The 20,957-nt window shown below is 44.8% G+C and overlaps 1 protein-coding gene across 1 annotated transcript; it reads right to left on the bottom strand.

The window, feature by feature from the left end:
* Positions 1-1,489: 1,489 nt before the first annotated feature.
* Bcl10 (BCL10 immune signaling adaptor) lies at positions 1,490-13,396 on the bottom strand. Its single transcript, XM_057794242.1, has 3 exons — positions 13,138-13,396; positions 6,617-6,905; positions 1,490-3,606 (listed from the first exon to the last, which is right to left on the bottom strand). Exons 1-3 carry the CDS (start codon positions 13,192-13,194, stop codon positions 3,257-3,259), a joined length of 696 nt encoding a protein of 231 aa, XP_057650225.1. The 5' UTR covers positions 13,195-13,396; the 3' UTR covers positions 1,490-3,256.
* Between the last annotated feature and the right edge of the window lie 7,561 nt (positions 13,397-20,957).

Here is a 20,957-nt window from a genome sequence, read left to right as displayed (position 1 = left end):
CTTGCTTATATTCCTAGTAATTATTTCAACGGCCATCCACGGGCGACATCAATGAATATTGCTGGGTTATAAGTTATGAGAAAATAGGTCCGAGTGTTTCTAAAATAAGTTCCATTCAAGTACCTAGACTGAGAGATAAAGACGTTCTCAAAGTACAAAGTCCTGGGGTCCCCCAATCGTCTTTAGTTCCGGAATAATTTGTAATCTCAGCCCTAGGCAGTGAAGGCTTGAGGATCAGACACCCAAGGCCACCCTTGTTTATGTAATGAGCCTAAGGCTACCTCAGGTTATTCTGAAATTCTGTCTCAAAAGCAAACCAACCAGAAATGAGAGCTCAATGGACAAACACGTAAAACAACAGAATTTCCAGAAAACTTGAAAGTGGCATCAAGATGCTGGGATGGCAAAGCCTCTCCAACAGGAGATAAAAATCTCTAGCAATAAAAATAAGGGCTCAGAGTTGAGTATCAGGGGCTGGGGAGATGGCTCGGTCAATAAAGCACCTGCTGCAGACATGATCGCCTGAGTTTGGGTTCCCAGCACCCACCGAGAAGCTGGATACAGTGGTGTGTGTTTGTAACCCAAGGGTGTGGGAGCAGAGCCAGGATCCCAGAATCCACCAGGCTAGCCAAATGTGAGTTCCAGGCAAAGCGAGTCGCTGTCTCCAAAATGTAAGACTGAAAGCAACTGAAGACACTGAACATGGACCTCTGACCTCCATACACAGACACACACACAAACACGTACTCACACATATATTACACACACATAGACCTCTGACCTCCACAGACAGGCACACACACAAACATGTACTAACACATATAGTACACACATAGACATCGACCTCTGACCTCACACACATACACACACACATGTACTCACATACATAGTAGATACACAGACATCGATCTCTGACCTCCACATACAGGCACACACATGTACTCACACATAGTACACACACAGATATCGACCTCTGGCCTCCATACACAGGCATACACATAAACATGTACTCACACACATATTACACACACAGACATTGACCTCTGACCTCCACACACACATATAATACAGACATTGACCTCTGACCTCCACACACACACAAACATGTATTCACATATATACTATACATAGTTATTTAATAAATGAAAAATGCAAACAAAACTAAAAAGATTAAAAAACAAAACAAAGAGTCAACCTAAGTTACTAACCGCCACTACCCTGGCCTGCTTGGCCCTTCTAGTACTATGCTAAGGATGAGGCACACCCCATGCAAAGCCTGAGGAGCAGAAACCAGTCTGAGGCGGCTCTCTTCTTTAGGACCCAACGACGACATTCTAGAAAAGGCCAGTGCTTGCTAGGGCTGGGAATGGAAGGAGGCAGAGCAGGTGCATCAGGAAAGATTTTTTTTTTTTTTAAAAACCAGATTTATTTATTTATTAAGTATACAGTGGTCTGCCTGCAAATGTCCCTGCAGGCCAGAAGAGGGCAGCATATTTCATTACAGATGGTTGTGAGCCACCATGTGGTTGCTGGGAATTGAACTCAGGTCCTTTGGAAGTGCAGTCAGTGCTCTTAACCTCTGAGCCATCTCTCCAGCTCCAGGAAAGATTTTTTTAAAGTAGTGAAAATAAACTACTTGGCTAGGACATTTTGGAGGTAGATATATAACATATTCCTAAAAACTTACAACTCAGACAACCAAGGGAGGACCCAGATATGGACTTTAGTTAATAACAATGTTCAATATTGCCTACTAGCTGAAACAAGTTACCACATCAATGTAAGTATGGGGAACAGGGAGGAATAGGATTTAATAATTATTTTGCTCAATTTTTCTGTTAAACCTACAACTGCACAAACAGCATGCTTTTAACAAAAAGCAATTTAAAAAGTGAACGGGGAAGTATGATTTTTATACTGTGTTAATATGGTATTCCTAAAAAGTAACTTTTACTACTGTATCCATTAGCTTAGTAACAAAGTATAGCCTACTGCTGAGTCAAGGCATCCTCTCAATTTATAGCTCCTCTTCCTTGAACTCACTGTGTAACCTCAAACTCAATATGTTTCTGCTTCTAGTTCCCAAGTGGTAGAATCATAGGCATATTGGCTTTGAAATACTGTTTTCTATTTTAAAAACCAGTATATATAAAAAGGGTTAGACATTCAAAAATCAGACATTTTGAGTTTTTTACTCAGAAACATTACTATCTTAAAATTTTTTATTGTTAATAGCAACTTTTCATTTCTTACATTTTAAATAATAGAAATATATAGAAGGTGGATGTCAGAAAATATGTATTTATAATTTAAATGAAAATAATCAGCATTTTTTTAAATGTGTAAAGTTAGTCAAACTTTGTAATACAATAAAAACACAGCTGTAGCCAGTGGCTGCTTGATGAAAATATTAAACACAAAATTGTCACATATTCCAAAAACAATTTTCTAGTTACTTTATCCATATAGCAGTGTTCATCGAAAAAGAATGAGAGGCTCAGAGGAAGTATTTTTAACCAATTATAAGTACTATTAATTAGTTACAAGTAACTATTTTTTTCTGTGTAGCCCTGGCTGTCCTGGAACTCACTCTGTAGACCAGGCTGGCCTTGAACTCAAGAGCTCCGCCTTTAGGATTAAAGGCGTGCACCCACAGCCCAGCCAGGAAGATTTTCTCCAGAGCTAAGAATGAGGACGCAAAGGCTGAAGTCCAAAGGCACTTAGTTGGCTGGCAAGAGCAGTACAAAATGAACTGTGATCACTGAGGTCACAGGAGACTCAATGCCATCAGGTGCTCCTTTAGAACTCGAAGGCTTCTCGGAACCAAGGAGTGGGAGACTCTCCTTAGTGCCTGGCTTTTCTACGAGTCAGAAGATTGTACTGCTGAGATGTACGGCCAGACCATTGGGAAAAATATCAAACTGAAAATTTGTAGCATAAATGTGCTAAGAAACATTATTCTCAGCCATGAGTTGATTTCTCAAATTGAGAAATATGTTGATAAAGTTAGTCTTATAAAAAGTTCAAAACACTAAACATCTAAAAGAGAAAAGGGTCAATACAGAGAAGCACACATCCATGATTTATGCCCAGCTACCCGTAGTGTGCTCCTTTACTCTAACAAATCCTATTTACAGAGATGTGCACACTGTGATTTAGGACACATGTGAAGCGTGAGTGTACTGTTACAGGGGCTTTATAAAAAGATTCTATCGTTCACAACATGTTTCAACACTGAGAAACTTTGCAGTGAAGGTCACTGGCGTGAGAGAGCACGTGACCGTAAGGGCAGAAACATCTCGCTCGAGTTTCCACAAGTTCCTCCTTCCAACTGCAGATCTGGGGGCAAAGCAGGGGCCCCGGGGTCCCCAGGTCGAGGAAGAGTGCCCGAGGAGAAGCTGCTGCTTTCAGTTCTGCCAACTTCCAGGACTGGCAAATTCAGAGAAGACTCAGTGGAGAAAAAGGGAGCGGTGCTAGATTCTCCTTCCGGGTGGTATGTGACCATGGACGCTCTCTGCTTTTCTGAGAAATTACTCTCATCTGAATTGGACCTGGAAAGGTTGTTGGTGGCTGCTGCAAAGGGCTCACAGCTGCTGCACTGCAAGCCTACAACAGAGCATCCAGAAAGCAAATGAGAAGGGAACCAAAACGGACACGCCTCCCACCCTCTAACTCCTCCAGGACTGGTAGTTCCCGTACCACCTCGGTACGTCGTTTGCGGCAGGGTCTCGTGTAGCCTAGACTGCCCTTGACCTCACTATGTAGCCCAGGCTGGCTCCTGCAACCGCCGCCTAAGAGCTGGGAGTAGAGGCTGCCCCTTGATGTTCGGCGGCAGGATTTCAGCTGCAATCAACAAATGCTGCTGTCAAAATCCTCTGCAAACCTCACTTGCTCTCTGACAAGACTCCTACTATTTACACTGCAGGCTAAGGCCACCACCTCATGGCAGCTAACTCAAAGTCACGTTGTTCACATTCAATGATTACTTGCATAGTTGACAGCTGAAGGGTAGGGTGGGGTAGGAGGCCAAGTGGCTCAAAGGTTAAGAGCGCTGGTTGGTCTTCCAGAAAACCCTGGTTCAGTTCCCAGCATCCACACGGCAGCTCACAACCATCTGTAACTCCAGTTCCAGGGGAGCTGATGCGCTCTTTGGATTCTGCAGGCACCAGGCATGCAAGTGCAGGCAAACAGTTCAGACATATTAAAAAAAAAAAAAATCCTTAAAAAAAAAAAAGGCAAGCAGATGTTCATAGCTAATTTTATTTCCATTGAGAGAGGGCTCCCTGCTGGAAATATTATTGTAAGGTGTGTTACTTTTGTTTATGTTGCATTTGCCTAACTCTGTGAAGCTGGGTTACTCTGCCTGTTTCCGACACCTGACGGTCTAATAAAGATCTGAACAGCCAAAAGTGAGGCAGGAGAAAGGATAGGCGGGGCTGCCAGGCAGAGAGTATACAGAAGGATAAAATTAGGAGAAGGGGTTCAGGAGTAGGACATCAGGAGCCAGCCTCCCAGCTACACAGCAATTCACACAGTGAGATTTAAAAAAATGAGTGTACAGAAAAACACAGCAGCCAAAAGGTAGATGGGATAATATAAGAAAAGCAGGCAAGGAACAAGCCAAGCTAAGGCTGGGCATTCATAACTAAGATTAGCCTCCACGTGTGATTCATTTGGGAGCTGGGTGATGGGCCCCTCCAGAGTCCAAAGAGTGTAACATTATTCCTACAGCTCACCATGTAGCGTAGGTTAGTGCTGCAGTTGCTAAGCAGCCCAGGGCGACCTGAACTCTGAGTCTTCCTGCTTCAGCCTCCTGAGTGCTAGGATTACAACTACCATTTTTATCTAAGAAACATTCTTTAGCATTCTGGCAAAAAAAATTATTATTTTATTAAAAACAAAACGTAGTCAGACATATACTCAAATTTTACAAGCCAGGCAGTGGTGGCGCACGCCTTTAATCCCAGCACCTGGGAGGCAGAGCCTGGTCTACAGAGTGAGTTCCAGGATAGGCCCCAAAGCTACAGAGAAACCCTGTCTCGAAAAAGCAAAAAACACCTTAGAAGTCAATAAATGGCAATTATTGGTTCTTGAGTCATGGGGTGTTAGAACCGAAGAGGATTTAGTGACCTGAGACACTCACTGTTACTATTAGGGTTGACAAAACCGGCACTGAACAGGCGAGCCATGCAGTGTTCCAGGACTGCCATGCACAGTGGGGCTACAGGCGACTATCACGGCTCAAACAACAGTGTTTTCTCCAACCGTAGAATTCTACCATGTCCTGCCGGTCTAATGGACAGGCAGCCCAGACAGGATGGATACAAACACTACCTGTTACGCCTAGCATGTAGGCAGTGCAGCTGTCTCCAGGCACAGCAACCCCAGCGGTGACAGTTATAGGTAAAACCAATGAAATCTACAGTGAATTTGTGGGTCATCTTTTCTGCTAATTTTTCACTAGTAGACACACCCCTTTCCCCATCTCTGACTTACTGGTTTTTTGAGACAAGATTTTAGAGAGTAGCCCAGGTTGATCTCAAAAATCATAGTCCTCAGCCGGGCGATGGTGGCGCACGCCTTTAATCCCAGCACTTGGGAGGCAGAGGCAGGCGGATCTCTGTGAGTTCGAGACCAGCCTGGTCTACAAGAGCTAGTTCCAGGACAGGCTCCAAAACCACAGAGAAACCCTGTCTCGAAAAACCAAAAAAAAAAAAAAAAAAAAAAAAAAAATCATAGTCCTCCCCTAAGCGCCCAGATGTAGACCAAACCTAACTCAGATGCTGGTCACAAAACTCGTGAAGGGGAGAGGCAACAAAGACATCCAGATTCGAGTTTCTTACAGGCAGAGTTTTCAATAACTCACTTCTCTATCGCCAACGTCAAGAAGAACAGCCACAGTTATAGCCTGTGCACACGTAAGCTTAGGCTATAACTGTGTGTGTGTGTGTGTGTGTGTGTGTAACTCGGTGCTCTGGAGAAATGGGGAAGGGGTGGGAGTATCATCTTGGGGATTTAAACTGAACAGAGTTCTACACAGTGTCCCATCAGAGAGTGCAGTGGGCTGAGGATGAAATGGGAGGTGTCTTGCTCCTCTCTGGCCAGTCTCAGGTCCCATGCCTCTCACAAGCTGACTGGTTTAAATTCATGTGTACTTTATGCAGGATTCTTATAAGCATGTGCCAATCACTGCTTCTGATTAACTGGTGGGAAAATCACAGAGACAAGCTCAGGCAAACTTAAGATCCATCGCCTATAGATTGTCCTTTGGTTGTCAGGACAGAGTATTGCTCTACATACCAGGCTCACCTGGAACTCACAATGTAACCCAGGTTGGCTTTGAACTTGTGGCAATCCTCCTGCCTTGGCTTCCTATGTCTAGAAATATAGGCATAAGCCACAGAGCTCCTCTTCTTAAAATGTAATGTAATTGTGTTTCTGAGCTTATTTCTGAATGGATTACATTTAAGGCACATTTTAGAAATAAGCTTCTTAATCTTAAGTGAATACAAACGCAGCCAACTGGGTTTTTATCACTTTTGTAACGTTATATGTATCTGGTAAGAACGTAAATTGAATAGTTCTGACCCTTAGCTTGCTGCATGGCATCCCTCACCTCTGAGATGCTCCAGTTTTATATTACGAAGCTTTAGTACTTCATCCGTTATCTTCTGAATCAGAAAGTTCTGTGTTTTCTCCCTGCGAATGGATTCCACGAGGGTGTCCAGTCCCTTGGGGTTTTCCTGTAAGTAGTCTAACAACTTCCCAGCTCTTTTCCTACTTGAAGTTCGGCAAGAAATTTCTTCCGTGTCTTCTCTACTGAGTATTTTTTTTGCTCGTAGATGATCAAAATGTCTCTCAGCTATGATTTTCTCACACAGGTAAACACGTAAATTTTCTAAAGCCTAAGAGAGAAAAGAAAATATGCTTCAGCGTTACTTTGTAACAAGTGGAAAAACACAGTGGTGACTGGTTATTAGAGAGGACTCTTAGGCGGTATGAGGCAATGCTCTGAGGTCAGGAGGGTTGGGCCCCAGACACAAGTGGGTCCCACACAGTCTCCAGACTCTGCTGCCCGGGTCTGGTTCATCTTTTATCACACCTGAAAACTAAGACCCAGCTGATGGGAGGAGGGCCTGTAGAAGCTAGAAGTCTAGCCGGGCGATGGTGGCGCACGCCTTTAATCCCAGCACTCGGGAGGCAGAGGCAGGCGGATCTCTGTGAGTTCGAGACCAGCCTGGTCTACAGAGCTAGTTCCAGGACAGGCTCCAAAGCCACAGAGAAACCCTGTCTCGAAAAACCAAAAAAAAAAAAAAAAAAAAAAAGAAGCTAGAAGTCTGCAGAGGTTCTTTACCCCTAGTTTAGGGGTAAAGAAAAAAAATGTCTTTAGATTCTAGTAACTATTAAGAAAGTATTTTCACAATTAGGACCAGGGAGAACAACTTGGTGTAGAGCCTCACAATTTGCAACTTTCTAATGTTATTAATTAATTTACATCACCTCACTATGAAACCAGTATAAACAAACAAAACGCAAAACTCCAAAGGGCCCAGATGTCTGGCTGTGAGGTCAGTTAGAAACCTATACAACTCATGGAGCCAGTCTTTGTGGGAAGGAGAAGGAAGGGATGCTAAAAGAGGAACATAAAGGAATAGGAGGGAGTGCTGGAAAAATTAAGAAAAAGGAGACTAGAGGAAAGCCTAGATTAAGAGAAGCTAGTTCAGGCTGGCACTTACTTAACTGAAACATGAAAACAAAATGGTGCACGTGTCAATGAGGTAGCGTGTAATTAATGCTCATGCATACAGTGTGCACTGTTTAAATCAGGTCCATGTTTGTCTTAATAAACGATGATGACAATCTGATGTCAGTCATTACATATTCATGCCTACTTACTAGACACACGATTTTGGGCAAGTTACTTAAGTCCTAGCTGGGCGGTGGTGGCGCACGCCTTTAATCCCAGCACTCAGGAGGCAGAGGCAGGCGGATCTCTGTGAGTTCGAGACCAGCCTGGTCTACAAGAGCTAGTTCCAGGACAGGCTCCAAAGCCACAGAGAAACCCTGTCTTGAAAAACCAAAAAAAAAAAAAAAAAAGTTACTTAAGTCCTCTGTGCCTGTTTCTGCATGTGATAGTTCGGAGGAATAAATTAATATGCGAATTGCTTAGGAATTGCATGGTACATACTATGTGATGGATCCTGTGAGGGATAATGATAATGGTGATTAATACGACTCACAATTATAATGAGCTAAAGGCAGTGGAAGATTTCAGTAGAGCCTAGTTAGAAAACAATGGCAGGGAAGCTGCCTCATTGGAGGTTTCTTAAAGATTTTTAATCTCCTGAATTGCCACACACATTTATTTATCCACACAACAAATGTTTTATGTGTAAGTTCCTAGCCACACTGACATCCAAAGGGGCTGTACCAGCTTGCATTCCCACCAGCAATGCAGAAGTACTCCCTTTTCCCCACAACCTCTCCAGCATAAGTTGTCATCAGTGTTTTTGATCTTGGCCATTCTTACAGGTGTAAGATGGAATCTCAGAGTTGTTTTGATTTGCATTTCTCTGATGACTAAGGATGTTGAGCGTTTCCTTAAGTGTTTTCTAGCCATTTTAGATTCCTCTATTGAGAGTTCTCTGTTTAGGTCTGTACCCCATTTTTTTTTAATTGGATTATGTGTTCCTTTGGTGTCCAATTCTTGAGTTCTTTGTATATTTTGGAGATCAGACCTCTGTCTGATGTGGGGTTAGAGAAGATCTTTTCCCATTCTGTAGGCTGTCGTTTTGTCTTGTTGACAGTGTCCTTTGCTTTACAGAAGCTTTTCAGTTTCAGGAGGTCACGTTTATTAATTGTTTCTCTCAGTGTCTGTTCAGCCTAGTCTCTTACAGACAGTGAAAGTCAACGTCCAGTGACTACTGAATCATGGCAGGGAAGATTCTTGAAAGTGAGGTAATTCAGCAGCACTCTAGGACTTTTGCTCCTCCAGAGCTGAGGACTGACACTGTCTCATGCTGTCACGTGTCTGGTTTTCTCTTTTCATACCCTAAGCTCCTCCTCATCTTTTAAGACTGAGGTCACTGGTCATCTCTGGAGAGCCTCACCTTAGCATCCAGGATGAGCTGGACACACCTCATGCAGCACCAGACTCCTACTTCTTTATCTCATTTCCCAGCTCATCCCCAGACATTTCCACTCTGTCCCAATGCTCTTACTGAAGTCACCAATGATCTGCTCTTTTGACAGAACCTTTCCACCTTCATCTTATTTGGCTTCTCAGAGCAGGGACACAGTGTTCCTCCAGACACAACTTCCTTGCCGAACAAATACGACAATGTCCCGATTCACTGTGGTCTCTAGGACACTTCTCTCTGCACCTTTCACCCCTTCCCTGGGTCTTGCTACACCTGGTCTCAAACTTGTGACCTTTCTGCCTTAGCCTCCAAATGACAGGGACTGTGGGAGAGCACCTGTAAACTTCTCTTTACAGGGCCTTGAACATCTCATCTGTAGTCGTCAAGGTTTCCAGTATCAAACTTGTACTTCTCCTTTTGAGCTCTCTTCAGACCGTCAGCCTCAGCTGCCCATCAAGTCCCATTATTTCTGTGTTCTTCTTACAAAGCACCCTGAACTTCTGCTTCATCCACGCTACTGCCTTCACCCTGACCCAAACTGTCTCTCAGGACACCTAGTCAAGACTTTTTCTACTTTTACTCATGTCCTAGTCCACAGAAAAGGCAGAAAGATCCTTAAAAGTCAAACAAACAAAAATCCTATTAATTCCTTAGCAAGCCTCTACTAGCAGAAAAAAATCAAGTCCTTCATGAGTTTACTTAGACCACATTTCCCATCTCATCTTGTTAACCTCTGCCTTCTCTCAACATTCTGAACTTACAAAGGCCTTGACTGTCTTAGGTCCCTGTCAGTAAATTCTTTTCTCCTGCAAGTGTTCCTCCCCCAGCTCTGCCATAACCTCCAGGAATCAATCTCAGGCACATCTGATTGTCTCATCCAAAGTACAACGCTTGTCTTCACAGCCAAATTTGAAATTGTACAATTGTGTGAATGATATTGTATTTTTTAAAAAGATTTATTATGTATACAGTATTGTGTCTGCCTGCAGGCCAGAAGAGAGTACCAAATCTCATTACAGATGGTTGTGAGCCACCATGTGGTTGCTGGGAACTGAACTCAGGACCTTTGAAGAGCAGGCAGTGCTCTTAACCACTGAGCCATCTCTCCAGCCCCGTGAAAGATATTTTATTTTTCAGCTTTAATGACCTATATATTTGGACAGGTAAGAAGCAGTGGTGTTCTGTTTAATGCCGTATAATCTGCATTTCAGAGTGCAGTGCTTTGGATGAATGAAAAATTCAATACAATATTCTGAAATTATCGTTTTATGGCTATTTTCCTTCAAGAAATTAAGCTTTATTTCTTTTTCTTTGGTTTTTCGAGACAGGGTTTCTCTGTAGCTTTGGAGCCTGTCCTGGAACTAGCTCTTGTAGACCAGGCTGGCCTTGAACTCACAGAGATCCACCTGCCTCTGCCTCCTGAGTGCTGGGATTAAAGGCATGCGCCACCAACATCCAGCAAAATTAAGCTATTTTAAAAACAGGATTTTGTTTTAGTTCTTAATTTAACTGTTAGAACCAAATTACATTATGAACTTCAGAGTAAGTACCATGGAATCTCTATTTGTTAAACCAAATTCAACCAAAAAAGGACATATTAAACAAACGACGAGAAGAGGGAGGAGCACTGGAGACAGAGGAGTCCCGGCTGTGGAATATTCCTTTACATGTGAACATATGATTGGTTCAACAAAGAAGCTGACTGGTCAATAGCTGAACATATAAGGTTAGGTGGGAGAGCCAAACTGAGACTGCTGGGAAGAAGGGTGTAGTTGGGAGTCTTGAGCAGAGACAGTACATGGGCATGCCTTATTGAGAAAAGGTACCAAGACCCATGGCAAAGCCTCGATAAAAATACGGATGAATTAAAAATGTAAGAGTTAGCTAGTAGCAAGCCTGAGCTACTGGCTGAGCATGTGTAATTAATAAAAGCCTATGTAGTTACTTGGGACTTGCAGCCAGGAAAAAAAAGTTCACCTACACCTGGGGCATCAACAGGACAGTGCTCCCCCGCAACATAAGGACTTGTGCCAAGACCTCTGGGGATGTCTGAAACCTCATGGTACCAACCCCATACCGAAGCTCTCTGACTTAAAAACTAATTTCATCAAGACAGCTACTAAAGGACTAGCAGGTAGGTAACACATACAGTGTGATACACTGGGGAAAAGGTTTGCCTCATGGCCCTGGCCAGATGCAGTGGGATAGTGCAGGATTTTATCAAGCTACTTAGAAGAGTGCTCATTCGTACCATATAAACTTGTCACATCCCCGTTAAGTATTTTAGGGCCATGGCTGACCACAGGCAACAGACGCCACAGAAAGAAAGCCTGAAAACAAACAGAGCCTCATGTAAATAACTTCAGCCACTTCCTAAAAGGACGCCAAGCAGTTTGGGGGAAGGACAGTGAATAGTTCAATGACTGAAAACAGAAGAATAATTTGTATAATATTAAAACTTGGGAGCCGGGCAGTGGTGGCGCATGCCTTTAATCCCAGCACTCGGGAGGCAGAGGCAGGCGGATCTCTGTGAGTCTACAAGACCTAGTTCCAGGACAGGCTCCAAAACCACAGAGAAACCCTGTCTCGAAAAACCAAAAAAAAAAAAAAAAAAAAAAAAAAAACTTGGTTCCTAAAAAGTACCTGTAAATAAAGGTCTGGCGTTGAGAAAGAAGGAAGTTCAAATTGTGTGGATGAAATTTTCAAGCTTGTCACAGCAGTTCTGAAAATAGGACAGACACCTGAAAAAAAAATTTTTCTGTAGCCACCTTGCAGCTCATGCATCGCTTCTCTACGGTTATGAACACCTGACACAGGTCTACACCAGTGAACCCACTGGACCAGAAACAGAGGTCCGCAGTGGTCTTCCCATCTGTGTCTATAGGCAGGTCTGGTCCGCCTTTGCCTGCTATAAAACGGAAAGAGATTCTCCTCCTTACAGGTTATCTTAAGGATTGTGAGAAAATTCCAAACTGTGTGAAACAGAACTGGGAGCATAGCTGCCATGCGCATGGTTTTCCTGGCATCTTTAATAAGAGCACAGTGGCTATCGAAGACCTAGTCTCAAGTGCAGTGTAAGGCTTTCCACACAGTAAGCGCCCTGCCAGTTCCACCCAGCAAGGGACCTACTGCACAAGTCCCAGTCAACCATGCCAATTTTAATTATGGGTGCAGTGCAATAAACCCTACAAGGAGTAAGGTACGGTAGAAAAAGGGATCTGAAGCAGAAGAACGTCTTGAACAACTTGTCAAGTTCACAAAAACGACTTTTCAATAACACTACGGGGCTAAGCAAGAACGAATTATTGTTTTTAATGTGAATTCACGTATATTATACAAGTGGTGCTTATCTGATTTCTTTCTTTTCTGGCAAAACACGTAACTAAAGGAGAAGAAAAACGAAACATATCGTGCCTCAAGTCATCTTTCTCAAATATTAAGGTGTCTGTGCAGTTCTGCATGCTCTAAGCAGAAGAGGGCAATTTAGCTATTGAGTATTTTCAACGTTTACCTGGGAATTTAAGCCTCGCTAGACGTACGCACACCCCCCTTCATTTAAATACGTGGGCGTCTGCTCACTAGGGGAATTCCAGGCTGTGCCTTCAGCTGGCGAGCTTTCCGCAGCCCCCCGGACAGACGAGTTTTCCCCCCATCTGCTCTCCTGCCAGGGGACACCTGGTCCAGCGTCTGCTCCAGACAGAGCCCTCCGGGGGCCCTAGCCAAGCAGCTCCCGCGGGGGTGAGCTGGGGTGGGGGATCAGCAGGGTGCAAGGGTGCAGAGCCACCGGTGAGAAGCGGATGGCAAAGAAACACCCAAGTCGGTTTCACCGAGGACTCACGGCTGGCTGCTGGGTCACTTCCAGCCAGCCCCGGGATGCAGCAGGCGGGTCGTGCCCCTACCTTGCGTTCTTCCGACCTGAAGTTCCCCCTCGCTCGGCTCCGGGTTTCCGCTTTCCTCCATCCCCGCCCGTCCCGCTGCGCCCAGCCCAGCTACTCACGTCCTTCTTCACTTCAGTCAGGTCCTCCTCTGTTAGGGACAGCGCGGGAGTCTCCATGGCCGAGGCCGGGATGGCGTCCTTCCGGTCCGCGCCGCCCCGCCCAGGCTGAAGGCTCCGGTCTCCTGGGTTCAGGCTGTGACTCGAAGGGGACCGGGAACAGATTCGGGGGAACGGCGGCCTCCCGGAACGCAGAGGTGGGGATCTCAGCGCCCCACTTCCGGCTCCGCCCCGAGGCCTGCGGTGCCACACTCCGCACCCCTCTACGTCCCTAGGCTAGAACGCCGAGCTCAGGCGCCACCCCTCGGGAGGCGGATCTGCCCCAAGGCCCCGCCCCCCACGCATGGGTCAGCCAATCAGGGCTAGCCCGCGGCTCCTCCTCGCTCCTTCTTCCGGAGTGGTTTCGAAGGCAGAGACCACCTCTAGCCACGCCCGCTTGTTATTTGCATAAGGTTGCGGATTGGTCTCCCGAGAAGGACTCGTCCCCGTGGGCGGGGCCTTAGCCTCGGTTTAGCGGGTTCTCCCCGCCCCCGCACAGTCCTCATTTGGGTGGAGTGTGGGTTGAGTTGGACAGGGCTGTGCTTCTCTTTTCCAGATGTTGCGGAACGATTTCCTGTTGTTGGGCTGGTCCAGGTTTTACAATTACTTGATCATACACAAACGCTTACAGGTATGCACACACAATAGAACTCCAGGATTGAAACGTTCGAGGGCCTGGGCCGGGCCCACTGCCACCCACAACCTAACACTTAGGGAGACTGGAACAAGAGGATCGTGAGAACAGAAAACAAAAAACAACAACAAAGTAAACAAGTAAATAATAGAAAAAGTGTTAAGATTAAAAACATCACCTGCAATTCCACTATTTTAGCACCGAAAGCAATGTTTGGGTACTTTTAAGTCCCTGTTCGTTAGGAACATGTCCCCTTATTAACCTATGGAATAGAGATAAATTTAATTAGCTTTTGGGGCCTCTATATATTTAAGGTTCTGGAGCTACCTGGAGCACAGTTGCACTCTCGTTTGTTCTGATCTTTTATCATTGCTCACTAAGCAAGAGTTTTAGGTACCTTGTGATGGGGGAGTTATTTTACTGAGGCCAAGTGGTTATTCCCAGAATGGCGTTCTAACCTGTAGCAGCGTGTGGAAACATACGCGCTGGTGGATGAGGAGCTCCACATAGAGTCCTATGCCAGAAATGATTATATGCGCCAAGTGGTGGTGACTCCGCAAGTGTGGATCCAGGCGACAAGAGGACCAAAGGCAAGCTTGCGAACCCGGATCTTTATATGAAACAAAAGAACCGGAAGTGGCTTACAGCCTCACCAATGCAGTTTTTATCCGAGCCTAGGAATCTTGGCTTTTATATTATGTTTCGTGTCTTTTTTCACACTGACAGGTAGTAGGATAGTCTCTGTGTGGTTAGTCATCCAGCGTCTTGTTATAACCCAGTTTGCTTAATCATTTGCCCTTCCGTGGAACAGGCATTTGTCAATGCTAACTACACCCCAGTCATTCTTCTAGGTTTTGGCTAATAACACAGACCAAACAACCTTTTCCTTAAGCTGGGGTGTGGTGGCACAAACTAGCTAGACGTTTTGTCCAACCAGTTGTCTGTCTGCATCTAGCCCCAGGATAGCTACAAATTTGACGAAATCATAAACTTACTTAAACCATTATGGTATTTTTTCTTTTTTGCAATTTTTTTCATCTTGAATATATGGATTTTGTGTTTGAACTCTGTATATGATATTATCCCGTCTCAAGATCAAAAGATTGGATGTACTTGTCAGCACTTGGGAGGCCAAGATCAGATTGTCCAAGATCAAGGCCATTCTGGGCTACTTAGTAACTTATGGGCCAACCTGTACTACATAGGAGCCCTATGTCTCCAACAAGCTGAAAAGCAAAAATAAAATCTGTTTCCTCATGAAATTTGTATTAAAATGTGTTTGTTTGGGGTAAAAAGGTCGACATTTGAAAAGTTTTATGTGTTTAACATGTTAGAAGCTCATAAATGCTAAGAGGAAAAATAATGAAGGGAAATAGGAAGGGTGGAGATGAAGACCTCGCTGAGAGAAGGGGTAAAGTTCCCACCTGCAGGAAGTGAGGGATCTGGGAGTGGAGAGCTCAGCCACTAACACAGGCTCTGTGTGATGGGGAGATGAACTCTTGTGTGCCACCGTCAGGGTTTAATGGGACTTCGCTCTGAGTCACACAGGTAAACTCTGAGTCAGAAGGGAAGCCACCAAGGCTTCAGAGCAGAGGAGTGACAGATGCAATCTTCGCTTCGAGGATGGCTTTCACTGTTCGAGGAGGTGAAGGAAGGGTAGCTGGGGAGACAAGCCACTCTAATGTAAGCCCCCTGAGGTAGCGGCTGGGGCTAGGTGGGAGCCTAGGTGGGAGCCGTGAGGGAGCCGAGAACACCTGGAAGAGAGGGGGAGAGGTGATTGGATTTTGTTTTGAAAGGTTTGCCGTAGCTATCGAAAGAGAATAGGCTGCAGAAGTGTGGAAGAAAGAGAAGCAGCTCCAAGTTTCATTCTCCATCCAATCAAGCGTAGAGCACCATGGTGAATACTCTCCATCATCACTTTTGGTCATGAAAGATTATCAAGCAATTTCCCTTTTTTCTTCCTTTGCAGCCAGGTCTATGTTTTCCAGGCAAGCGTTGAACTGGATTCAAGCCATCCTCCGACTTCAGCCTTGCGCATGATCACGGCCTGTGGTTCTCAGTCTCTGATTTCTAAAGCATTCTCATCCCTTCATCAGGAAACTCATTCCCCCTTTGCTGCTAAATCTCAGGGCCAGACTCTAATTGCTTCAAGCAAACATGCCTGGGCACTCTTTGCAATAAGTACCTCTGCCCAACCACTAACATGAATGTGCATTTCCATCTCAATTTATAAGTCCTACTCTGGAACATGAGATACTGATCCTTGCAATGTAGCTTCAATTTAGAAGCTGCAGACACAGGTGGGGGCAGAGGGATGGTCATAGCCTACGATGCTGGGACAGTGATGAATTGCTCTCAGAATGTCTCCTTGTGGTTAATGTTATGCCCAGATAAGAGTCCCCCCAAAACCAACTAGGAGATGGAGTCCTGTAGGTAAAAGCAAAGAGCCTTTATTCTTATACAAGTCTGCAAACTCAGACTCTCCCTGTGTTCATCGTACTGGAGTGGTCAAAGAGCCCCGAGCTCAGTTGGGGTTGGGTTTTTGTAGTAGCAAAGGTGGGAGTGAGGGATTTCTAATGTTCAGGACCCCTGATTGGTTGGCATTTGTCTAGGAGTGTCCTGGTGAAAAGCAATGAGTATGTGCTGGCCGGTGATCTTATCTACAATGGTTGGAACGTTAGGAATTTCCTTTGGATAGTCTGTTCTGGGTGATGCCTGGGCCGTCTCAGTTTGTGGTCTTTCTTAGAACCAGGGTAAACTACTGAGACTCAGGCCTCTGTTGAGCTTATCATGGCTGGGTCCTACAGGTAAGGGACACAACACACAAATGAATGTCTTCTCAAAAGGGATCATGGTCTGAGGTTCCAGTGGATGTGAACTTTGGGGAAATGTTGTCCAACTTAATGCATTATTAGCTGTATGATCTTGGAACAATTAGTAGCAATCAATAAAGGGATTTTTGTAGGAATGCAGGGGGAGGGAAGAATGAATCATTCACAGCTGATAAGATGGGAGACAAACAACATCTTAAAAGCAAACTTTAAGCTGAATGGAAGGAATTTACCAGTGGGGCCTTAACTACTCAGTGATTTATCCCAAACTTCCTGTTGGATATAAGATACTGTCTTGAACAACACATTTCATTCTAGGTGATTGTGAACTAGAAATTTCTTGTAAATGGATGATGGAAGTGACTAGCTCTGAGATATATAGGTATTCCTGGGTGCTCATGGCAAAACAATGTGGGGGAAATCCCCCTGTCCCAGCATGGGAACTCTGTGAAAACACATCTCCAGAGGTGGCTCTGAGGAAGGAGACCCAGGATGGTGGTGTGGGAGCCAGCCATGATAAGCTAGGTATGGGCAGGACACCCAAAGGAAGTTCTTTACTTCCAACCATTATCACCTGCCAGAGTAGAACTCGTCCATCGATAAATTTAATAGAGGCCTGAGTCTCAGTAGTTTACTCTGAAGCAATACCTGGTAGCAGGAAAAACCACAAACTGAGATTACCCCACCACCAACCACCCAAGAACAGACCATTCAAAGGAAATGCCTAGCATTCCAACCCTGTAGATAGGACTACCTGCCAAAACACACTCACCAGGATACCCCTAGACAAATGTCAGCCAATCAGGGGTCCTAAACCTCAGAAACCCCTCACCCCCACCTGTACTACTATAAAACCCTATTCTAACTGAGCTCGGGGCTCTCTGTTTATTCCAATATGTTGGACATGGAGAGAGACCGAGCTTGCAGAACTTGCATAAAATAAAGGCTCTTTGCTTTTACATACGGGACTGGGTCTTGTTGTTGACTTTTGGGGGACTTCGTGGATTTGGGCATAACAACTATCTCTGAGACATAAAGGTATTCCTGGGTGCTCATGGCAAAACAATGTGTGGGGAAATTCCCCTGTCCCAGTATGGGGACTCTGTGAAGACACAACCACAGAGGTGGTTCTTAGGAAGGAGACCCAGGATGGTGGAAATGGATGAACTTCCACAGTTTTAATCCTGATGACTGCCTCTAGGAAATCTTATCATCTCCACTTGCTAGGTGAGAAATCTAAGGCTTAGAAAACATGATTTGCTTAAGGCCGTTCTCCTAGCAGGTAGCAGAATCCATATTCCTTATCACCTCTGATTACAAGACTACTGTCAGGACACAATTATTCAGAGAGATGAGGCAACTTGAGCAAATCCTAGAGCAAGGCAAAAATGTGTATTCAGATCTGTTGTCTAGGCAGGATCTAGGAATAACAAATCCAGAAAAGTTATCATGTGATTGTCCAACTTTCTAAATGAGAAAATGAGCAACTTAAAGCTGGTTGGGAAAGGAGCCCTTTGGTCTTTAACAGATTCCCAACTGTATTCTGACAGGATCATCCTGCAGACTGTTGAGGTAGAAGGGGCCGGAAGTGGCCTCAAGGCTTAGGGACGTAACTTGCTGTGGGACAATGATCTCTACCCTGTCACTTGTATTTTAGATAAATGCTGATTGGCCAGTAGCCAGGCAGGAAGTAGAGGCGAGGCATTGAGAACAGAAGAATTCTGGAAAGACGAAGGCTCAGTCTGCAGTCCTCACCCAGATGCAGAAAAAGCAAGATGAGAATGACTCGAAAAGGGAACCAAGCCATGTGGCTAACATAGACAAGAATAATGGGCTAATTTAATATGTAAGAATTAGTTACTAAGAAGCCTGAGCTAATAGGTCGACTAGGTTATAATTAATGTAGGCCTCTGTGTATTTCTTTGGGATTGAACAACTGCGGGACTGGGAGGGACAGAAAACTCTGTCAACAGTAACTGATGGAACAGGACAAACAAAACATTGGCATCATGACGAGGAAACCACAGCTTAAACTGTAAAGGAATCAGGACTTTATTCCTTCTTTATGGATTAGTTATATTTCATGCATGGATATGCCACAGTTGATTTATATAACTCCGAGAACATCTGGATGAATTCTGCCTATTTTGACTGCTCTGAACGACTATTATGAACACACACATAAAGTTGTGAGCATATGCTTTCATTTCTTTTGGGTACTGACTTAACAGTGGAATTTCTGGGTCACGTGCTAACCATACCTAACCTTTTAAGTGACAGTTTCAAAACTTCTCAGTTGGTTCTAATATTGACCAATGACATCAGAAGAGTTGTGAAACTGGGGGTTCATTCTAACAACTGTGGGAGACCTTCACAGAGTCCTCCATAAGCCCTGGGGATCTGTGGAAGAGGAAAGTGGCTTCGGAGCTGATTTCTGGCTGCTTCTAAGAGAGGAAGGATTATTGAGCACAGGCAGTCAATGTGTCTTAGTGCCCACACTGTTCCCAGTCCTGGTTGGGTTGACATTTACACCAATGGCTTGGCACTGGTGTAAATACCAGAAACAAGGGTTTTCAAACTTTTTTGTGTGTATGTATGTGTGTTTGTATGTACATATTTGTAAGTTTATGGCTCCATTTTATACATGTGTGTGCCCATGCATGGACAATCTTAGGTATCCTTTCTTCTTTGTTTCAACGTGTGTGTGTGTATGTGTGTATACATGTGACACAGCACACAGCCAGAGGACAACCTGTGGAAATTGGTTCCCTCCATGTGGGTCCTGGAGATGGAACACCAATCAGGTTTGGTAGCAGCTGCTTTTACCCTCTGAGTCATCTTGTTGCTTCCCCTTCTCTCCTGAGACAAATTCTGTGATGATTAATGCTTAGTGTCAACCTGACGGAATCTAGAATTGTAACCCTGTGTGCACAGCTGAGAAAAATCCTGTAGATCAAGCTAGCTTCTGGGCATGCCTACAACAAATTATTGTGTTTAGGTTAACTGGGGCAGGAAAATCTGCTCTAAATGTGGGCAGCACCATTCCTTAGACTGAAGTCCCAGACTGAACAGAAAGAACAAAGAGACCTGGGTACTGAGATTCACCTCCCTCTGGTTTCTAATGGTGGATGCTTCCAGGTTCTTCTGCCATGACGTCCTCACCACGTTGTTCTATATTCTGGAACTATGAACTAAGTAAACTCTTCCTTACTTAAGTTGCTTTCATCGGGACATCTTATCACAGCAACAGAAGATCTGTCACTAGGATCTGGGGTTCACAGGTGATGCTGGCCTAGCTGGTCAGTGAACCCCAGGAACCCGCCCGTCTCCACCTCCCCAGGACAAGGATTGCCATACTGGCCTCTTACATGGGCTCTGGGGATTGAACTGGGGTCCTCATGCTCTCCTGCAAACACTTTGTGACTGAGCCATCCCCACAAGCCCACAATTTTTTCCTAGTTGTAGATCCACCTCTTTCCAGTAAAGTCCTCATGGAAGCTTAAAGATAAAACAGAAAAGATGGAAGTGACCCACATGTCACTGAGGAGAACATGACCTCTGTGGGCCCTGTGGCTGTACCTTAGAAGTTACCTTTCTTGCTTACCTACCCCTCCACCTTTGGGCCACCTCAGAACACCTAGAGCCTTAGGAAGCATTGCTTGGAACTACTGAGAACATTTTCTCTAACTGGGGATAATGCAAAGCTGAGAATATAGTAAGTGAAATGATAGATAGGGGGCTAAAATGAGCTGTAATAGAGATCAGCAAAAAGCAAATGAAATGCAGCAAATGTGGGTACATCAAGAGGTGGGCTTTCTTTATGTAGCGCACGCGCGCACACACACAGAGACATAGAAAACTTGTTCCCCTCGCTGCGAGCGCGCGCACACACACACACACACACACTCGCACACATGTGTGTGTGTGTGTGTGTGTGTGAGAGAGAGAGAGAGAGAGAGAGAGAGAGAGAGAGAGAGAGAGAATTGAGAGAAGGTAAATCAAAAGCCAGAAGTGGGGTGCTTGGCCTAGTGGTTTTGACTGTGCTTCCAGCTTCCAGTCTTTACACTCATCTTGTCAGAGGCACATGCACCCAGAGATTCCTGCAAAATGCCAGAGGCTTGGTCTCAAGGACAGAAAATGGCTATTTTTCTCTTCATCCTAGGCTGGTAGCACTGGAAGGGAAGTGGCTAAGAGCTCACCTGTTTGACTAATATCTAGTCTTCTCTTCGGCTAGACCACAGCCTCAGCAGGGCTAACACCTTATCCTAAGATAGTGTCTGACATGTTGATAAAGACATGCTGAGTAACTAAAGGGAAAG

This window comes from Chionomys nivalis, chromosome 18 (genome assembly GCF_950005125.1).
Source record: "Chionomys nivalis chromosome 18, mChiNiv1.1, whole genome shotgun sequence".
Taxonomy (NCBI): domain Eukaryota; kingdom Metazoa; phylum Chordata; class Mammalia; order Rodentia; family Cricetidae; genus Chionomys; species Chionomys nivalis.
The sequence above is the reverse complement of the archived record's forward strand: the minus strand, read 5'-3'. Positions and strand labels throughout refer to the sequence as shown.

Bases quoted from the DNA above. Each gene is read 5' to 3' on its own strand.
- Bcl10 (XM_057794242.1), bottom strand. From the start codon at position 13,194: ATGGAGACTCCCGCGCTGTCCCTAACAGAGGAGGACCTGACTGAAGTG. The intron at 6,906-13,137 runs GTGAGTAGCTGG...TTTCTCTCTTAG, and splicing joins TGACTGAAGTGAAGAAGGAC to GCTTTAGAAAATTTACGTGT. The intron at 3,607-6,616 runs GTGAGGGATGCC...GCTCTGTTGTAG, and splicing joins AAAACTGGAGCATCTCAGAG to GCTTGCAGTGCAGCAGCTGT.